This window comes from Indicator indicator, chromosome 1 (genome assembly GCF_027791375.1).
Source record: "Indicator indicator isolate 239-I01 chromosome 1, UM_Iind_1.1, whole genome shotgun sequence".
In the NCBI taxonomy this organism is placed as follows: Eukaryota; Metazoa; Chordata; class Aves; order Piciformes; family Indicatoridae; genus Indicator; species Indicator indicator.
Window position 1 is genome coordinate 80346685 of NC_072010.1, and position 22843 is coordinate 80369527.

The following is a 22843-nucleotide window of genomic DNA, read 5'->3' on the forward strand; positions in this document are numbered from 1 at the left end:
TTATCATACAATACCCATTACAGAATATACAATCATCAGAACTGCAGATATATAAATACATTTATAGCAACATCAAAGCAACGGTTTGATCTTACACACAGCATTTGACTACAGAGTTATTACAATAAATTTTTCATCTTCCCCCCCAAAAAGCTGTATCTGTAAATGGGACTGCTTGACAGTGCTGTTAAGAAATTAAAGTGAACAAAGTTTAAAAAAGTATATGCAGTTCAGTTGGTATAAAACAAAGGAGCCCTCCCCTCCCCGTTTTCCACTGTCACCGCTGTTTCTTATGAGACGGAGGCACAGGTACAAGTGGCAGTTCTGCGGAGTCCGATCATACAAGGGTTTCTGGGAGGGCATCAGGGTTATCAGCTGATAACAGCTCCCAAATTTGCCACCTCTCCCTTTGCCAATCATGCCAGTTTGCCTCTGAAATACTTTTACTGTTCTGACTGTGAGGTGCTGTGGAACAGACGTGACCTGCTTGAGTGTGTGGGGCCAGACGCTCCTGCTTGGATGTGGCCTGGTCAGGAGCTTTGGCTGGTGGTCCTCCAGCTGCTCTGGTCCCTGAATTTTTTTCTGGACGTTGAAATCTCCACAAAGAGTGCAATGTTGAAGAAACACTGGATCGCTGTGACAACACAGAGCTCGTTTTTCCTGTGCCTGGGTAAGGAGGTGGTGGTCGCTCTTTCCTGTAGAAGGGCTTGGCTGCACTTTGTGAACAACCTGCATTTGAGTCACGCTCGCTGAGGTCCTCCACGCTGCCTAAAGTCAAGTGCTGCTCTGACTTGGAGTGTGGCAGGCCTGAACTCCTACTGCCAACCTGAATTTTTGAGTTATTGCACATCCGAGATACCGTGGGATGGAGCTGACACTCAGTAATAGTAGCAGTCGTCTGGCTCCTTCGCATGACCTCTCTTCTGGTGTCCAAGTCAGAGGAGCTTCTCTGCCACCGAGGAGAATACATGGTGAGGTTCCCCTGGGAAAGACAGCACTGTCCGGGTTGCAGTGAGCTGCTTTCATAAATGTTCCCATATGAACCTGGAGGCCAGAGTCAGAAAGACAACATCAGTCTTTGTAAGAAAGAAAGAAAAACAAAGGCAGTACAAGTCAGGTATTTGCTGGGACCACAGTGGCAGGGTCAGCATCCAGGACTGCCAACCTCACAGTCTGTGTTTCTGCCATGGTGGCAGCTGACCTCCAAATCCCCACCAGGTGTCCATCTTCCAATGACTTTTAGAAAAACATAAAACTATTTTTTTACATGATTTTAAAATAACTTTTAAACTACTTTGTGACAGTTGGAAATGTCACCACCCTTGTTTCACCACTGTGCTTCTCTGTATTTTATTGAACAGTCAGTTCATAGAAGTACAACTCTAGACAATGTTCTCCTAATTTCACTACAGTTTCTCAAAACCAAGAAACTGTTTAAGTCTTTGGTAGATTGAGGCTTAAAACTCGACAAATAACTGACCTGTCATTGCTGGATCTTTGCAGCCACTTTTCAGCGTTGAATGCCAGGTGCCCCAGATATCAAAATGATCTTCAGAAACATCTAAACACCAGTAAGAAGAGTCAAAAAATGATCACTTGATCTTCTTAAATCCGTTATTTAGAAGCATACACATGGAAAAGTAAAACCTTACACAAGATATCAAAGTAGTTAACATACACTAGCAGCTAACATGCACATACAGAAACACCTCAAATGTGTTTCCTCACAGTTACTTGTTTCAGGCCCAAATCCTGTAATGGATTCAGCAAGCTCTGTATGGGCAGGAGGCCTGAGTTTGCTGAAAGATCGGAATTTCCCTTTAGTCTTCTGCCTTGGAGAACGTGCACAAGAACTGGAGGGGCTTGGTCAGCACAAGGTAGTTCATGTGCTTTTTATGGGAGAGAATGGCAAAGCTCCCTCAGGTAGCCCCTGTCCCAGGGGTCACTGTAAGGCATGCTCTATCAGCCTGCAGCATCTCTTGAGTCCTACACAGAAGAGCTGTCAAAGAATGGAGATTTAATGAAATGCCCACATCAGGGATTGTGCTGGCTCACAACTGTTTCGTGCTTTTTTCTTATTCCATCTGACAGCAATGGAATTTTCTAATTTGTCATGCTCCAGTATTACTGAAGTCCAAAAGATGGTTAATATGATAAAAGTTCATGTATTTCCTGTTCATAACCTACTAGAAGTCCAACCAAAATTTGAATTCTGTTCAGAGATTTAGATGCTGGATATGGAAGATGAAAGCCCACTGGCATTTATAAAGCATAAAATTGAGACTACAGTCTAAATCCCAAAGGGAATGCATGTCTACCAGTACCTCTGAGATGCTCAGAAGTGTAGTTCAGACACATGGCTATGGGTGTTCTTATCTCTGTGAAGCGGGTGTACTCCAACCTCCCCACTGAATTTGGTCCAGAATGTAATAGTAAGAAGGTCAGAAAGACAAAAAAGGCAAAGATGGACCCCGACTTCAACTAGTGATTAGGTCTGTCAATTGCAAGGATACAGCTGGAGTTTGTGTCTGCTTTTCGTTCCCAATACCCCGTGCACATGAGGAAGCTAAGGGAACCAAGGCGTGAACTGCTATGTCCAAAGGTCATATATGAATGCAACATCAGAGAACAAAAAAGAAGATGAAAAAGCATGTTCTTTAATGCCTGACACTTCCCTGTGCAAGTAGTTTTCCTACAGAATACAGTAGGAGAATGCAAGGTGGGGGGAAAGGATGGATAACATTTGACATTCTTAACAACACAATTGATTATGCTGTGAATCTCCCAAAGGAAGTGGCAGATGCAATGATTGTTAAAATACCACCAAACAGCTAATTATATCCCTAAGCACTGAAAATTCTTAAAGTTTGGCTCACTAAATATGTATTCCATTAATGTAATTTTTTTAATAGTATTTTTAAATTAAAAGCAACTTGGAAGTGCTGGTGAGCTATCAGTTCATACCACAGTGCCTTACAGGAGTGATCATTCAGGTGTACACTCCCTGGATAGCTACGGAAATTACAGATCCCTGCGCTAGTGTTGCTAGGGGTGGGACTGTCAGCAGATGTAAAGCTGTGCAGCTCAGCTGCATTTTTCAGTGAGAGGGTGTTGAGATCATTCTTTTAAATTGGAGAAAATTTGTAATTTTCCATCTTAAAGGCTCAGACTTTTCCAAAGCCTGCGCCATAACACCTTGCAGGTATTGCAGTCCTATGGAGCAGGACTAGAAGTCAGCCTTTGCTGTGCTGTCACAGACAGATTGAAAAGCAGGAAATGGGCAGTTCTATTTTCCTAATAATAGCTCCAAATTTTGAGAAATGCCATGCTGAGAGCACCCCAACAGATCACTGAGCTAGCAAGCAGGACCTTTGGGCTCAACACAGAAAACAGATGTTGGTCAGTCATTTTTTGTAAGGCTATTTACACTTTTGGTGCTCAAATCCTGGTAGCTGATGATACAAACCCAACACTTTTGAATTATGTCAGGAATCTCCATCTGTCACTGAGGATGAGGAACACAAGCAGGACATACTCTACCTTTTCCAGCCTGTGATGCAGAAGAATTCTCCTTTGTCTTAGGCTGCAAATGTCCAACCAGTGTGTACTGCTCAGGTACCTTGTACAGCTTATCTGGGCTGTGGGCAGCTTCTTCTTGCATTGCCACCAGTGAGCGCTCAGAGAGTACTGGGGAGTTGTTGTCGTAAGGGGAGACATCTCCGCTTGAAGCTTTGTTGGAGTCTGTGGAAGAATGCCTTCCTCCTGTGGAGCAGGAACCTTCTGACCGCAGCATCTCAGGGCTCCTGAGAAATTTTCATAAACAAACTACTGTTAATGAAAAATTCTTGATGTTCACAGCTACAGATGCAGTTTGACATAATACAAATGAAATCAAATGCAGGAGTATGATCACTGCTACTGGAATGAAAACACTTCAGAAGTAGTACAGAGGTGAATTTTCCATGAGTAAAACGTCTGCCATGAAGTGGCCAGCAGAGGTCACTAAAAATCAAAAGATGTTGTCAAGTCAGAAAAAAAAAAAAAAACCAAACAAAAAAAAAAAAAAAAAAAAAAAAAACAACAAACCAAAAACCACACAAGGGTACAGTTCACCACAGGAAATTAAATAGTGATTCAATTCCCTATGTTACCTTGACAATTCAGCTTGTTACAACAGTAAATCTGAGGGCATGATAGGGAAGATTAGTTTGATGCTAAGAAGTATTCTAATATCACTTCTTCCATCCTACAGTACTACACAAGAACCCAAAACCTTAGCTTGCCTTTCATGCTGTAAGAAGGATCCTCTTCTAGAGACATCAGAAAGTAAATATTCTACAAGGGACCAGCACATGTATCTACAATACTTCTGATTGTGGCAACAAACAACTTGCTCTGTTAATAACTGCTACAACTTCTTTTGGCCTTTCGCCTTTACACACCACCAGCAAGGCCTGCATTCAATATTGGGAAAGGAAAAAAAAAAGGCAAACAAAACTCCCACCAAAGCACAGCCAAGGCTCAGAGAGACAACTGCCATTTTTGAAATGCGTTTGGAACATTGAGGGAGATTTCTTGAACTGTTACAGTTTACTACAGAAACAGGAGGCAGTCTGTGAGTCATTGAACCTCCCATAGAATATGTAGAAATCTGTAAACAAACATAACTTATTCTGTACTAGTCCTCTCTAATTTATATTTCTATTACTCATTCCTCATTTATTTGCCGCCTGATCATTGTTTCTCAGATGCTTATCTTTTGCTTCTCTTGAGTCAAACGCTTCTCTCAGTGACCTCACATTGTTCTTTTCTAATTGACTATGATACAAAAGAGGCTCATTCCTGTAAATGTGTACTGAAAATGGTCAGCCCTTCACCGAGTCAAATCCAAAATGAGCTTGAACTGAGCGAGCAGCTAAAACACATTACTTGTTATGGAACAATAACCCTCTTTCCAGACAAATGAAATAAAACTGAAGAGAGAAAATAAAAAAATCACACAGTGGTAAGACAGGCTAGCCACTGCACACTAATAGTAACACAGAACTCAACACCACTTTCAAGCTGTTGGGGTTTTTTTGTTTGTTTGTTTGAGGGTTTTTTGGTTTTGTTTTCTGGTTGATTTATTTATCGTATGTGTCAAAACATAAAATATATACACTCAATATCATGATTACTACGTTATTCAATAATGGTTTGTTGTCTGTGTGTTCCATTTATTCCTTGGTAACTCCCAGCAAGAAATCCATCACTGAACTGATCCTGAACCTCAACTAGGATCAACTCTAAAACACCAGAGTTGCCACTCAGCAAAGCCTGGCCCAGGCTTCCCCGTGTGGTTGATGTGAAAATGTTGGGAAGACATCAAAAAAAAAAAAAAAAAAAGTAAATCATCAGTAATGTGACTTTCCATTTCAACTTTTCATCCAAAGTCCAACAGAAATTAATCCATAAAAAGCCACAAACTGGAGAATTATTGTCTTTTAAGTACATACAATTCTATTACAGAATTCTCCCCCCCTTTTTTTGTCCCTTACTCCTTTCCTTCTGCCCTCTTAAGTTCTAAGAAAGCTTGTGTAGCGAATATGAGTTAAAATGAGGTTTAAGCAACATCTTGGGAATTTAAGAAGAACCAGAAAGGCTGAAAAAGGAGAGAAATATTGGTATCTGTCGGTTTCCTCTGACCAAATGTCTTTGCCTCCAGCTTTCTAGACGGAATGTCATCTAAACCTCACCCTGCTAGCCTACAGGCATACTCAGCACTAACTGTAACACCAGTAAAGCTTATTGCCATGTCACTCTTTGGAAGATCAAAATCTAGCAAAGCTGCAGAAGGCAAAGAGAAAGGTATACTGCCAGCTAGCCACAGCAAGGTAACACAAGGAATAGGGGAAAGGGAAATGGAAATGAAAGAATGTGTGAACATGAACTGGAGCTTTGTGTAACACCGATTTCATGTCTTACCTTGAATGATATGCTATAGTCTATCTCTTCTCAAGACAGAGCTCCTGATAAAAAGTTACTTGAATGGAAACAGCCAAGTCTTTGGAAAGATCCAAACGTTCAAGTTTCTAAACTCAGTTTCTGCTAGTAAGCCTATGCAATTATACACATACACATATCATACTACTTTCAAATTTGTTCAGAAAAAAAATCATTGAAAACGTCTGTGGACTTTGCTGATCTTATTACAAGAAACCCCCAAAATGGATTGAATACTTCAGAGCTGGAAATTGATCTTACATATTTGCAGCTTTATCATGCGCTTGACAAAGAAAATAAAACACAACTTGAGAAAGACTTTGGTTCGTATCTTTCTCAAATATTCCTTAGAACAAAACTTTTGCATCTGTTTGAGTTCAGTAGGAAATGGATGTTTACTAAAATTCAAAATTCACCTTCCCCTGGATAGCTTTCAGATTCTCTACCCACATACTGGGGAAAAACAAGGTACCCACTCATCTATATGCAGCCTGTAAGTATGGATAAATTATGGTCTCCAAAGAATTATGTACTGTCCAATGTGAGAAATGGGAAGGCAAGTCAAGCATTTTCTAGTGGGTATGAACTATATTAAGGAAAAGATTTTAAAAGCTGTTATGTATAGCAAAGATTTGAAAGATGGAGAAAAATAGCCTATACCAATGTGTTCAAAAATACTATCTCAGATTTGGCTATGTTATGGAAGAGTCTTGGGCTTTTTTTTTTTTTTTTTTAACATATAGCCTTCTGAATTTATGTTATCCACCACAGTCTGAACTGGAAAAATGTTGGTAATAATAACAGTAACAATTACTTCTAATTATTAATAGCAATAATAGTAATAATTACTTCTACTGAGGATATTCCTACTTTTATATTGGCATCAAGGCCAATAGAAAATCCTTTTCTGCAGTTGAGAGCAATCTTCTGTTACACCTTAAAATCTTCAGAGTAGGAAAACAATTGCCTTACAAAAGGTGAGTCATACAGAGTGTGATGGCTTGGCAGCATGCAGTAGTAATTTCCACAAGTATTTGAGCAACACAGGTATCACCACCAAAACAGATTATTATGGGATTATGATGTGGTTGCTTTTGTAACAGGGTACAGAACTGAACGATTCAAAGAGTCTCTGTAGCTTTGAAAACTGCATTTGTATGTCCTGTATGGCCCATCACATGGTTTCGTTTTTGTGCCACAGTTTAGGATGGATTGAAACGCATCATTGCTATTAAAAAATAACTGAAAATTCTATAACTCTCAAACTCACTTACTCTAAGAGGACTACTAAATATGATAAACAAGAAATAATCATAAGAAACATATTTTATTTTTGTGTTAAAGATGCTTCATCTTACAGCTGGAAATCTCAAAGTCCATTGTCATCAAGCCAATGTACAAAAAAGTTGAGAAGTCATCCACAAAAGCACACTTCATAATTGCTGCCAGTGGTAGTTAGTGTTTTACCATGAACAACTTCCATAAAGTCCTTGACACGCCACTCATGATGCTCAGCTCTTAAGAGAATTGAAAGATGAGGAACATCTGATTTGGCCTCCTCTGTGGAGGACGAGATTGTATTTTCTCTGTTAGATCAGAGCCAAGAAAGCATTCGTAAGGACATCAAAAGCAGAGATGTGAGGGCAATTGCAGAAGCAGGACCTTCAGAGCAATTGATATGACATTAAAGCCTTGAAGTAGATTCCATAACTCTATGCTATGCAGCCAACTAGCTTTTCTGACGAAGATTGTCTCAAGAACATGCAAAATTTTCTGCACCGCAGATCCAAATTTGGCCCTTGAGTACATGATCAGGAAATTTCCAAGAGTAGTAAGGATGTATTTTGGTGGCTCATTTTTACCAAATCAAGACAAACATCTCCTTGTTGTCTGATGCCTCACATTTCTCATAGAAAAAATATCTAACAAATATGTCACCCCAAAATTGAGACCGTGTTCTGAAACAGACTAATCTCTTAAGAGCATCACACTGCTAGCAATTACACTAAACATTCCCTCTGATGGCCTGGAATATCTTCATCAAGAAGTTATAATCACAGTGAAAACATAGCTCATTAACATTAAGAATAAATCACTTACATGATAGCAGAGTAGAATAAAAATGACAGATAGTAGTTTTTCCCATCTCAGTGATACTTCATCTGCCCATTACAAGAGATTGGTACTAGTGTGGCTAAAGGTTCCTATTTGGTTTCATAACTTCTTCTTACAAGAACCTCTTTGTCAATTGTGACCAGCTTTGCACAAAAGATCCATTTCCTCCTGTAGGTGTGCATGCTGGCTGAAAAGTAAGCAGGCTCAAGGAAAGGTCAGTTAACTTAAAGGAAACAGCACCTAACAATAATCTGTAACATCCAGAATGATTTGTGGTGAATTTATGCTCAATTGATATATGTAGCCATGTGTGAGATACAGTTTTATGTCTTCATATTATATAGATGGTGAAATTCAGCATGAAGGTTTTTATTAGCTTGAGTTAGAAGTAATATGATCATTTCAAACCGAGGGTTTAAAGAAAGAAATCTCTACACAGGTTTTACTGTATGTCAGGTGATTTGTAGTGTCTCTCTGAACGGTGGTCTTGGCTCACAGCAAATGTGAAACAAGTGTAAAGACAGCTAATGTACCTCTAAGTATGCTGCATTTATTGTGATCTAAATATAAACATAGTTACTTGTCAGTCAGACATAAACTAACTGAAATGATCTCATGTCTGTGGTACACTAAGAAAACACAATACCACAAACCAGATGATCTGTGATAATTTGCTCCTGCATTATGTCTTTGTGTGGTTAAGTCAACAAACTAATAAAATCCTTTACAACACATGATAATATTCTGCATGTATATTTGTTTTTAATTTTTATAACTGAAGCAAGCTTTTTCCTCCATATATCAATTATACTATTTCTTTTATACTTCTTCCTTTAAAGCCAGGCACACTGTTACATTACCTCCAATGATATGAGGTTCAGAAAGAGAGAAAAAAAATTTTGTAATTAACCATCTGTACAAATTCAATTTTAGTTACATTCTGAATGCACTAGGCACTTTCCACACACAGGAAGACAAAGTCCAATCTGTCCCAGAGAGTCTAGGAAACCTCTTGAAAATGACTTAGAGAAGTTTGTCAAATTTTGTGACTTTGGGGTCTGACACTAGAATAAAAGGCAATGACTGTGTGTCCCGGGAATCCTGTTAATCCAAACGCACAAACTCACAGCGTTAAGGCACACAGGTGCAGGCATACATACACCATACACAGAGCTGGAATATGTTATGTGTCATAACTGCAATAGTGACCAAAGTGATTTTTTTTTCTCTTGAGATCTTTAACAAAGCACACAACTAAATAATACCCAAAGAGTCTCCATAAACCTGCTCTTGTGGCAGTTTACTTGTCTGCAGTGTCCTATGTGTATACAATAGGAAAAGAGCAATGAACTGGCCAAAGGGCTAGCTGTGATTGTGTTAAGGCACTCTAGGGTGTGCTTCAAGGACAGTGTAATACACACCTTCTGTTACTGAAGACTACCACAGTTAACCCAAGACATGAACCAATAGATCACTAGAATACATCCTGTCAGATAGTAGTGCACTGAATATTTTTATGTACATGTCATGCTGTTCTCTGCAGCAGAACACAATCTTTCCTCTGAATCAGGAAACAAGATCTGTCTTTAGAAAACACTGTACAAGAGTCATGATTTCTTTGGCAGAGTCTGTGTAATGAGGAGGATTATTTCTACTCCACTGTAGACAGTGCAGAAGAGATGTGGAAAACTAGAACCTTTTGAACACATCCAGTGGGAGATAGAAATTCCCAGCAGAAACAAGGATGATACAAAAACAGATTACTCACGATGACTGGGAAGCTTTCCTCCTCAACAAATAGTCTACAACATCTGGGTCAGTCTCTAGTAGGCTAATAAGGACTTCATTTTGCAGGTCAGGGGAAACCTATGAAGACAACAAAAAACACTTAGCTGGAGATTAACATTCTGTCACATATATTAATTTTGGTGCTACAGTTAATCTAAAAGACCAAGTACAGAAATATTTACATAGAGTATATAAAACAAATATTGAGATGCTTTTGTTTAAAAGAGGACTCTCATGTAACAACAGTTAAAATGGAATAAAGATCACTTTGTACAACATCAAACACTGATTACTCTTGAATAACCCTTTGGTACCCAGCTGAGTATTGTACCTGATGACAACGGTAGGATAACTGATGTATCCTGATCTCAAAAGCTCCTGTTTAAGCTCCTCACCTTACATCCTCATTCAAAGATCTGGAAACATTTACAAATTTCAAACCCAAGCAACTCTGCTTCTCTTCTTTTAGGAACAATGTCAACTGGCAATTCAGAGGAAGAAGAATGCTTCTTTATATAGAGAACAGCTATGGATGTTGTCTGTCTAGACTTCTGTAAAGCCTGTGACATGGCTCCCCACAATATCCTTCTCTCTACATTGTAAAGATAGGGATTCAAAGGACAGACTGTTCAGTGGATAATGCATTGATTAGATGGTTGCAACTAGAGGATAGTGGTCAAGGGCCCAATGTCCAGATGGAGATTGGTGACAACTGGTGACCCTAAGGGGTCTGTTCTGGGAATGGTGCTATTTAATACCTTCACCAATGACATAGCAGGATGAAGAGCACCCTCAGCAAGTTTGCAGGTAACAGCAAGATGAGTTAACACACACGAGGCACATGACGCCATCCAGAGGGACCTGGGCAAACTTGAGAAGTGGGCCTATGTGAACACCATGAGGTCCAACAAGGTCAAGTGCAAGGTCATGCACCCGACTCTGAGCAGTCTCTGATTAATAATAGAGACTGGGAGATGAACAGATTGAAACCAGCCCTGCTGAGAAGGAGTTGGGGGTACTGGTGGATAAAAAGCTGGACATAAGGCAGCAATGCCTGCTCACAGCCCAGAAGCCCAACTGTATTCCAGGCTGCATCAAAAGAAGTGTGGCCAGCAGGTCAAGGGAGGCGATTCTGCCCCTCTACTGTGCTCTGGTAAGACTCCACCTGGAGTTACTTCATCTGTCTCTGGAGTCCTCAGCACAGTTGGAGCAGGTCCAGAAGAGGGTCACAAAAATGATTAGAGGGATGGAACACCTCTTCTATGAAGAAAGGTTGAGAAAGTTGGTATTGTTCCACCTGAGAAGGCTCCAAGGAACCATTATTGCAGCATTTCAGTACTCAAAGGGAGCTTACAATAAAGAAAGGGACAGTCTTTTTAGCGGGGCACATTGCATCAGGACAAGGGGCAATGAGAGTACCCTAAAAGAGGGTAGATACAAGGAATAAAGTTTTTACAGTGAGAGTGGTGAAACACAGCAACAGGTTGCCCAGAGAGGCGCTAGAAGCCCCACCACCATATACATTTGAGGTCAGGTTTGATAGGGCTCTGAGCAACCTGATCTAGTTGATGTCCCTGCTCACTCCATAGGCTTTGGACTAGATGATCTTTAAAGGTCCCTTCCAACCCAAAACATTCTAAGATTCTACAATTCTGTGGCATCTAACTTATTAATGTTCTTCTCCTAAGGAAATTTTGTGGTATCTGTTATATCTACAAAATTCTTCAGTTGCTTCATTTCAGTAGAGGCTGCCAAAGGTCAACATTTTTCTAAAGGAAGCTTTATAAACTTTGAATGTTTAATGGCCAGATCCTGGGATCTAGAAGCATTTAGATTCCTGCTTATGTTCAATCAGAACTCAAGGAATTAGAGACTTCAATTGTCTATAACTCAGGTATACAAGTGGGTGCGGGTGCTGTTGGATCTCAGCCAGAATGTGTGTCATCCTCTTTGGAGTTTGGCCTTCAAATTTCCTAATTCTCTCTAGTCCACTTAATACAGAGAAGAACCTTCAAAACACATGGTAACTTCAGCTTCTGCAGGATACAGTGACATCTCTCAGGCAGTGACCAGGAATGATACTCTAAAACTTGCCCAAGAAAACTTTGTGCTTTCAACTGCAGTTTACACAAGTCTTGTTGATCTTTAAGTGCCTTTGCCCACATCACAGCAGAATATTCAACTCAACTTTCAAAGCACTGAAACTTCTGAGAAACTTGAACTAACAGCCCAGGTTCACTCATGATGGATGGAGGTGGAGGCAAGACAGTCTCAGCAAGGGGTCATCAACTCTGCAACATGCTTCTGGATGCAATTTGTCAGAGCCTGAATCTCTTGACCTTCAGGTCACACTGCATGGGCCATTTGTTCTCCCTGACATTTCTGGGAAATAAGAATAGAATTACTAATAGATTCCTCAGGGGAACACCTCAGTTTGGAAGGTATTTAAGGAGTCAAGTTACAGAAAAGACATACTTTTAAAAAGGAAATAATTTGAAAATAAATGAAGACACACATCATTGAATGCAAATTGAGCCAAAATCTCTATGACAAACCTGTGTGACCACACGTTCCTTTTAAAAAATGTGTATTTACCTTCTAAGCTGAAAAAATACCTTACTGATGGTCACTGACATATTGGTCTTTAAATAAATTCTCTTCTCTTTACAGGAATACATCTTTGGAAACCTGTTGTGCAGTAACTTTGCCGTTTAGACAGCCTTCCCACACAGTAGAATAAACTCCAGGTAAGTTTGAGGGTACAGTAGAATCCATACTTTTCTGTACGTAATTTAATATTCAGCTTTATATGACATTGATAAATTTGTTAGAATCTACTGAGACAGCTTTGTCAGAAAAATAAACATATTTTTTTTGTCATTTAAAAAGAAAAAAGAATAAAATCACTCTTCCATAAAACGAATCTAAAAGGTTCCAACAGGAAATTCAGTTCCCACTGAAGGCCTCTACAAAACTCAGACTTAATTGTTACACTGAGTTACAGGACTTCTATTTGAGTGAGTGACAGCATATTACAAATCATACTACAAATCAACTGGATTTGTACTGATGGTCTGCTTGCTAGATGTCTACTGGGTTTACAGTTTCCTCCTGTGCAGCAATTTACTTCAGTTTAGCTAACTAACTTCCAAGTGTGTACATGTAATTACAAGCTTAACACTTACAGAGAACTACTATATTGGTATCTCAGGAAGATGTTACAGAGCTGCAATAACTATCATTGAATTAATTGTTTAATTGGTAGCTATGGCTCAATAGATGGATGAGAACTTAAAATTCAGGGACAGAAGGAAAGCCAAGACACTACTGAAATAGCAGCAGTTGAGCACATACTGGGACTGATCAGAGGGCTCTAGGGTTATTAGGACTCCAGTAGTGCAGGAGATACCCTGAGACTTCTGGGGCTGGTTGCTACGTGACAGTCGAAGCTACCGACACAGGAGGGTAGAGGGACCCTTGAAATGTCTCCTTTGTGCTGTCTCATGCTACTGACATGGCACAGAGAGGCAACATGTGACTGCCTCTGCAGTGTGGAGACCACAAGAGCCGCCAACACTGGAAATAAGAATGTATAAGAAACTTACAGACAATATAGAGTGCTTATTTGCAGCAGGGCTGGATTTGGGCACTAGGAGATGAGGAATTGTGACCAAGCTGCTCTTCTCAATCTTCCATGCTAAGTCAAACTAAGAGATAAAGTGTGGTTGAGTTGTACCTTTCCACTTTGAGCTGCTGGGCACAGTTGAAAGACTGGCAAAGAATAGTCCTCTGTACATTTCCTGTAAAATGTCTCAGCACATTCCTAAGATTCACTGAAATGGATGAAAATTTGATATGAAAGGCTTTAACATCCTTAACATCAGTGAAGCAAGACCAGAATCCACCATCTGCACAAAAACCATGTATTTGTATATTACTGAAGTCAATGACAACTGCTTAGTAAGAAGAGTTTCCAGTATCCTGGGTTGTTCTGACAAAGAGAACCCTACATCAGAATCATTCTGATACTGTGGTCTGGGTGCCACAACACATCCTGATTTCCCAGGTTTTATTTCACAAATGATGCTCCAGTTTCAATGCCAAAGCCAATCAGAGTTTAGAAATTCCCATATACAAAAGGTACAGGACCCACCCCTGTCACCACCACCACCCCAACCAGCAAACACAAAACCACCTCATCAGCAATATGCTGCATGTATGTTATAGCTGTAGCTGAATGCTCGACTCCAGATGTTTTTCTTTTTGTAAGTAGTATAAATGTCAAGTATAAACAGCAATTCTGGTTTGGCCTCACTTCTATGGATTTGGAAAACCAATTGCTGCTGCCTAATTTCAAATGATCAGAGTTCTATTACAATTAGATGTACAAGTCTTTTCCTTTCAACACATCTATTACCAAATGATGCACTGGCTATTTATCTTCAGAATTAAAAGGGCCTTTCCTTGCTGCCAATGAAAACATGAAAAAAATTAAAATAAACACTGGGAGAAGCTTTATAAAACACTAACTGTAAGGAACTTGATACAGCCCTACAGATCAGGTACCATGTATGAGTCTAGACATACTCCAAAAACCAGGCAGAACTTACTATGTTATTTGTTAAACTATGGCAATGGGAAGAGTGAAAGCACCCAGAGATGCTCAGCTGTTAGACATTTCTATAAATCTCATGTCAATGTATTTCAGCTTCCAGGAGAGCACCTGAGATAGGTTTGTCTTTCTTTTACATATCCTCTTATTTTGAAATCTAATTCTAATCTCCTGCCACAAACTTGATGAGCTACTCTTGAAAACAAAAGATAACTCCTCTTTTTCCCATCTACATTTTGTTTAACCTTCAGATGAAAAATGCAAGATCTGAAGAGCATATGTAGTTTAGTCCTAAAATCCTAATGTCCTAAGCCCCACCCTTTCCACACCGAAAGCTGGAATATGTGCCTGTGCTGTAAAATTTTCTTAAAGAGAAACAACATAAGAAAGCTTCGAGTACAGCAAATATTCTTATTCAGGAATTATTTTAAGCTTGTTAGTGTCATCCTCACTCTCAGTCAGCAGACCTTTGCACAAGAGTGCAGTTCTGTCATTTTCTTTTCCTGCTGTGGAAGGAAAAAAAAATAGCACCTAAAGTTTCCCCAAAATGTGAAAACCACAAAAAAAGAAAACAAAACCAACAACAACAACCAAAAAAAAAAGAGAGAGAGAGATTGTTGAGTGTGTTACTGGAACAAGAATAGGAATAAAGAAAAGGCTGTAATGCCAGGCAATACAGTGCAAAGGAAAAGAATAGAAAACCACAAAGGTCTTCATCTGCAGCCAAGACTGATGGGCAAGTTCATGACTGCTTTCTTGTGCTCTTTGCCCTGTTGAAATCTGGTACACACCTTCACCTTACAATACTATGTACCCATCAGTCCCACATGTCCACAGTTCAACCTCGCCCATCTTCTCCCATCCAGTTCTGCTGGAGCACTAATGGAGTTTTCCAAAGTGTTCCTCTTGCTTTGGGAGCCCATCTTCTCAGTGTAACATACAGTGCTGTTTAGTATCACACACAACAATCACAGCTATATTCACCTTTTCAAGACTACTGGTTTTGTTAAGACATGTCTATCCACTAAAAGGAAGGCAGGGTAGTGCCCATCACTAGGTCTCACTGGCCTCTGCCACCCCAGAGGATGGCTCTCTCGGGCAAAAGTCATACTGAGCTAACCCACAGTTTTGTAGACAAAAGGAGGAAAAGGTAATGCTCCCAAATTTACTGTCCAGGTGACTGCTAGGCATGCGGAACATGATTTAACTAAGCTGCATCTTCAGTAAGCAGCATTTCCAAGTTCAATTTCTTTTATGAAGAACTTGCTTGCTGTGCCAAGGGAACAGAAAGGAACTCAAAAGCAACACAGATTTACACTTTACTCCTCTTGTCCATCTGACAACTGAGAAAGCTTTGCCCTTCCTCCTCAATCAACCAACAACAAACATTTTGTTAGGGGAGGCTATTCCTTAAATTAACCAAGGAACTCTTACTTCCTGAAGAAAAACTGGCTCCTTGACTTCCAAATTTGAGAGATGAAAGGTCATTTCCAGTTTGTCTTCAAAATTAATGAACAACATTGGTACATTACTTAGTATATACCCCCACACACACTTTGGCAACCCCAAAATTTTCATAGATTTCTATCTTCTGAGATACTCTTATCTACATAGAAATCATTCCACATAAAATATAAGTACACATTTTTAATATTACTGCTTACAGCAAAGCATTCCTCTTGACAGAAAACTACTTTTTCTACCAATAATAACTGATGCTAATTTAGCACAATTTCCACAGTTTATTTCATCCTATTCTACTTTAATACCAATCAGGTATTTCTTCATTTAACTTAAAAATGCATAGAGGTAATGTGAAGAAACATCCACCTACCATGAAAAGGGCCTCATAGTTTTCAATCATTTTTTGTACAACAGCTATGATAGCAGTACTCTCTTCAGCTCGAGCTGAGCTCTGAACTGAGAATTCTTTGTCCGTAGATTTCTGCTTGTGCAACAAGTTAGGGCCAAAGATGGTAGCCAGGTTAAGTGATGTCATTTTGTTCCCAGTAATCTAGAAAACAGAATATAAATGCAGTGGAGTCTCCAAGGGTCTAATGCATAGAGATCTGTATATACACACCATCCCCCACCTCCCCAATTTGGCAGATGCTTCATTCATCAAAACCAAACCTGAGTGCTAGTCAAATAAAAATGAACACTTTTTAGTCTTGTTTGGACATCTCTGCAACAAGCAGTGTGATTTTCTGGATGTATTTTCAAACGGATTGAAGGAGTAGAAGGTGGATGTGCTGCCTACTGCCTACCATTAGTTCTCTTGGAAGCACAGCAGTGGCATACTTCTGAACACCCTCCTACTGAATTCACCACCTCAGCATATTACCACGTCTTGAGATCAAGTACTGAAAACAGTTAGCTTTCTCAAGTAGCACTCATGATTTGAAACAGTGTGGACAAAAACATAGTTTCCCATGTTTCAACAGGTTGGATATTTAAGAAGTACGCTCTTTTTATTAACATTTTACTGTCTTTTTGCCTTTTTCCTAGAATATGCCAAATGTTTGCTTGTTGTGTGGGGTTTTTTGTTTTGTTTTGCTGTGGGTGTTTTTTTTTCTTTTTTCTTTTTTTTTTTTTTAACTCTGTGCTGAAAAAAAAGTAATAGCAACCTGATTTTGGAGGAAGGAGAAAGCTAGTAATACTAGACCAGACAAATTATCTGAAAAATATTTCAGATAGGTTATTAAATAAAAATTTTCAGTCATATTTGCGATTAGACTGTTTTTTCTCCGCTTCTGATCTTTTAACGGAGAAAAAAGCAGGGGTCATGTGCTTCTTCTCTATGTCTCCACTTGGTTGCTATTCTGGAATGCAGAAGATGATGCCAGCAGTTTGACTATATAAGACTGCAAGTGAATTTCATCTGTTGACCCAGTATTTCTTGCAGGCACTTTTTAAAGCGGAAAAAAATAATCACAAGCGTTATTTTTCATCTGTTTCAGTTACACTTGAACTGATTAATCAAAAAAAAAAAAAGTCAGGAAGAGTGGCACCAAAAAGAGGGAGTAAAAATAGCAATTTAAGAAATCAGTGCTATGAACCAAATATTTTCAAAGTATTATTTTAATTTTTTTGATAGTTGGCAATTTACTGAACACTCTAGTTAAACTTACAATTAGTTCACCAGTTACACCTGGTTTATTTTTCACAGAGTTCAAATACATAGCATATAGATGATAGCAAAAGCAGCTTTTCCTTTAACTGGTGCAATCACTTTGTAATCTTGGAAACACATCTACAGTAAGTAGGTGCATGGGCAGTCACAACAAATATGTTGGCTCTTTATTTAGAGACTCATCCCAGCATGACTGTGAGTACAGCACACTCACTTATTTGTGCACCACCACACACCCAGATGTTTTTTAGGTGATCTGCTTTTTAAACACTGTCAGAATACTGAGCCACGAAGAATGCACAGGCACACGGTGCCTTGAGTCTTGCTGGGGCAGCCTCTGGCTGTGCATGGATCTGCTTGTGTAGGCTGTTTGTACAACCACTCTTTTCTTAAGGGCAGCCTCAGGGTATCCCTTAAAAAAATGTAAATACATCCTGTGAAATTAACTGAAAGAGTAATTTTAATAAAGTTATTCGTTCATCTTCATGAGAGAAAGGCTTTTGGAAGAAATCATGAAGAGAGCCTATGTGCCAAAGCTTGGCTGCTTTGCTTCCAGTGATAGCAAACATTCTGTTAAAATACCTTCTCTTGCCCTATATGCTTTTATTCACTCAATTATTCATGAACAGCTTAAACAATTGTGAGCAGAATACTGTATTATCTATAAAAGGTATCCAATTGCACATAATATCCCTGACACTTACTGCCAAGATAGCTTACATAAATTTGCCTTGCCAAAATACCTATACCAGAGCTGATGTACTGTAGATGGGAATGAAAACGCCTTTAGTACAACTGTACAACATATGCAGCATCCTTTAGACCTGCAATATGATCTTCTTGGATACATTCCTGAACCAACTTTGCAGGACTAGTGGGACCATGACCTTAGTTGGCTTGTACAGGTTTTTAAGCACAGTAAAATTGTTACGGGCTGCTCTTTTAAAATGCTTTCCATTATAGTTGTATAGTTTCTTATCAGCTCTGTGCTGAGAACAAAAATAATAGCATTTAAAGTGGATTTAGAAGTGAAGTAGGTCTTGAAGTCACAAAGAGCACACTGGAAGTTAGGACTTAAGGCAGAAATGCAGCAAAACTCGGACTCAAAGTGCCAACCATTAAAACCAGCCAAATGTTAAAGGTGTCCAAATTTGACAGAAGTCAGCAGGATTTTCCATCTGGAAGACAAAACTCTCAAGGTGTTTCACAGGAGCCTCAGAATCAACCTCAGAAGTAGTTTCTGCTGCAGCTCATAAGGCAGAAAAATCCTTCTCACAGATAAAGGGGTAAAATTTTGCCCACCAGGGACACACTGTATCCATTTATTTCAAAACTACCAGAGTCACCACTTTTTGCAGAGCAGCCCACCAGTTCACACATTTTCCTGATAGAAAATGGGAAGCCTGAACTTCCAGATCTTCTCTAGTCTGAACAGTGCAGATGCACACATGCAGATGCTCAGAAGTGTAGTTCAGACACATGGCTATGGGTGTTCTTATCTCTGTGAAGCGGGTGTACTCCAACCTCCCCACTGAATTTGGTCCAAAATGTAATAGTAAGAAGGTCAGAAAGACAAAAAAGGCAAAGATGGACCCCGACTTCAACTAGTGATTAGGTCTGTCAATTGCAAGGATACAGCTGGAGTTTGTGTCTTCTGCTTTTCGTTCCCAATACCCCATGCACATGAGGAAGCTAAGGGAACCAAGGCGTGAACTGCTATGTCCAAAGGTCATATATGAATGCAACATCAGAGAACAAAAAAGAAGATGAAAAAGCATGTTCTTTAATGCCTCACACTTCCCTGTGCAAGTAGTTTTTCTACAGAATACAGTAGGAGAACACAAGGTGGGGGGAAAGGATGGATAACATTTGACATTCTTAACAACACAATTGATTATGCTGTGACTCTCCCAAAGGAAGTGGCAGATGCTTTACAGAGTAAGTCACACAAAAATTAAACTTTCATAGCCCTAAGAACATAGTAAACAACTACATGGCAAATGTACAGGCAAGAATATGAAATCTCTCCCATCTTTCAGGGGTATGTCACCACTGCGTTTGTTTCACAGCTTTAAAGGTATCTCTTCAGATCGTGGATTAAGCAAAGCCAAAGGAAACAAGTGACCAGGACTTACCTCTTGGCCATCTTTGTCTGTGCTGTCTTCTGCGTGGCCAGCCACTGTGGAGAGGAACTGCAGCAGCCGGTGTAGAGTATCGCAGTTACAGGGAGGTAGAAGGTAAATGAGAAGCTGTAAGGTGCTTAGCTGTTCGTCTGGTTCTAATACTAAAGGGGGAAAACATTACATTGTAAGAAAATCACTCCAACTAACCTAAAAGCAGAACAAATATACTGTACCCAGCCCCAAAGAAGCTCAAAGAATAGCTTTGTTTAAGGATAATTTTCGTTATAATAATCAGAAGAAAAAGAGAAAACTCTAAGGAAATATCAAAAATATCAAAAGTGTAACAAACACTGTTATGGGATTCTTGCTTTGGTTGGTCAACATCTTGCTCACAAGTTCATAGGACCTTTTTCCAGCCTGCGAGAACAGAATTCACGTTGCATATTCCATCGCTGTCACTGGACACAAAAATTTGGCTTTATTTTCTATTTACTACATTAATTTTGGTAGAGCTACTGGTACATACAGGGCACTGGTGGGAAGCGTTCCAGTCAACTTTATGGCCATTTTAAATGGGCTTTCTTGCAATTTCACATCTTGCAGAGGTACTGGGAGACTGGAAAAGTAACTAGAGATAAAAAAAGACATTCTGCAAACTCTGTCACTCTAAGCATCCAAAATGCAGCAGCCACCAGTGCCAGAGGTGGGACAGAGGCAGGTTCTCAGACATGATGGCTACAAAGAATCTGAAGAACACGTATCAGGCAGCAGCTTGAAGGGTGCAACTTTACTTTTTCCCAAAACTGTGACAGTCTGCACTCAGGCCTTAGGAACACATTTTGGAGTATATAATACGATGACTTTGGAGACCATTAACTATGATGAAACTTGAACTTCTGAAACTAGTGTTTTGAAGCAAGACTGGGATTTTGATCAGTAAACAACTCCAACAACTGAAAACATTAGTAGTGCTATGATACCAGTATTCAAGTGAGAATCTGTTATCTGCTACCAATGACAGAGTCAAGATTTAATAGATAACCTGATTCACATCCTATATATTATTACAGGTATAATAAGTGAAATCTTTGTTGTAGGGTTCTGGGCTACACATAGCACAAAAATGAAGGAAAGAGCTTAGCGTATTCATACTATAAAAATATTTGGAGCAAATCAAGGATAGAGCATTAAATGAACAGGAAAAAAAAAAGAAGATAATGGTTAGTAGAGATCAAAGAATTAAAAGAGGTAAGCTTTTGAAAATTGGTAAATGAAGATGCTGTAGAGCTCACAGACAGTGTTGATGAAAGGTGTATAAAGTTCTCGGGTGAGAAGCGGGTCCGGCATGTCACGCAGAAACTCCTTCAACAACGCAGCAACATCATGAATGCTGTGCTCTTCGTCTAACACAACATCTATGCCCCGGTCAAACTCTTCACGTAACTGAAAAAGATCACGACACAAACCCACAGAAATGTATTTTCCCAATTAGCACATCCCAAAGCAGAAAATCTTTTAAGATATAGATTTACTCATTTTCACTTTTCAGACTAGATATGACTAGTTTTTGGTAAGGTCAAAGGTACAATTAATATCTAATTGCTGTTTATTCCATGATATGTAACTTAAGGTTTGTACCAGACTGCAATAAAACACAGTTCTTTCCTTCTAGCTAATATATGGCATTCTTTTAACAAAAAATGCGCCCAAGTAAATATAATTTCTGCAAAAGTGCAGAATCCGTATCAAAGCCAGAAATGATGGAGAGCAAGTAAAACTGCAAGAAAGGCTTCTTATACCACCTTTCTGCATTATTGTTAGATTTTGGGACCAGAAAAACTATAATTGCATTCCAAAATGTTTATGGGTTTGCACAACAATGTTATTAAGACAGTGTCAATATCCACCAAACTCATATTTCTCTTCTGGTTTAAGACTGTACTTACGCATAAGCAGTAAGCAGGCAGGTTCAGTAAGACTCCATGGCATTTGTCCACACACACCCTGTTGCCTATCTAATTTAGTTATATTAACTAAGTGACTGTCAATAAGGAGTTAAGAAATAGCAAGCTAACACCATTACAAGGTATCACTATTTTCTTCCAGTTGCAGTCCTCAGGCAAATTCTGTGTCATTCAAAGGTATCACACTTCCTAAAGGCAAAAGAAATCCCTTTCCAATATTAGATATAACTTATGAAAGAATAAAAGCCTGCCTTTCCAGAGAGATTTCCCAGCATCAAGAGCAGAAGATTTTCAAGATGAGAGCTCCACCTTTTACTCTTTTCATTTTGAAACTATTTGCTTGGAAAATTTTGCATCTTCGCTAATCTTATGAGGTATCATGATCTCACATGTATCTTCTCAGAGAGTAATTACACCTAGATCTTACTAAACAAGAAGAAATTTGAGCTATGGTATTAAAAGACAAAATAAGATAAAGTCACAAGCAAATTGCATCTGTGATAATCCATGGCAAATCTTGATCACAGGCAAAGTTATCCTGAATGTGTACAGTGAAGGAATGTAGTAAATCCTGTATTTTAAGACTCAGTTGTGCTTTCATAACTGGTGTGAAAAGTATTCTATAAAAACTACAAACTCTTGCCTGATGTAAGACTACTTTTAACATTACTAATATCAGTCATTACTAATTATGAAAAATTACACTATGAAGACCAGAATTTGTTCTTTATCTAGTATTATGCTACCTTCTGCTGATTTGTGTTCAAAGATTTTTCACAGCCAACTTGGGAATTTATTACCAGCTCAACTTTACTCTTTCAGACTGGAGAGAAACGCAGAGCATCATCAATTACCTCTATTCAGAAGACTGTTTCTGCACTTACTGCCCAAAAGCAGCTGAGGAAACAGATTGGCACTGCAACAGGAATTCAGACTTCCCAAATGCCTAAATCATAAATCGCTGTTACAGTCTTGAATATGACACTTCTGATCTGATATCCTGTGAGGCCTATAGAGATATGCTGACTAGCACAGTATCAGTTAATCACTGGTGAAATACAGCCACCTTACAGGCCTATCATTGCTGTTGAAAACTGAATTTCTAAGTTTAAACTTTTGGTCTCTC

General features: G+C 39.2%; 1 protein-coding gene across 1 annotated transcript in view; it reads right to left on the reverse strand.

The window, feature by feature from the left end:
- Window positions 1–337: 337 nt before the first annotated feature.
- ARHGAP6 (Rho GTPase activating protein 6) overlaps window positions 338–22843 on the reverse strand; it is a 348654-nt gene continuing 326148 nt past the window's right edge. Inside the window, exons 7-13 of the mRNA XM_054384079.1 lie at window positions 21046–21196; window positions 19766–19914; window positions 16332–16511; window positions 9866–9963; window positions 3541–3803; window positions 1481–1561; window positions 338–1044 (exon numbers count right to left, since the gene is read on the reverse strand). Coding sequence (XP_054240054.1) covers window positions 338–1044; window positions 1481–1561; window positions 3541–3803; window positions 9866–9963; window positions 16332–16511; window positions 19766–19914; window positions 21046–21196 — 1629 coding nt within the window. The remainder of the gene's footprint in view (window positions 1045–1480; window positions 1562–3540; window positions 3804–9865; window positions 9964–16331; window positions 16512–19765; window positions 19915–21045; window positions 21197–22843) is intronic.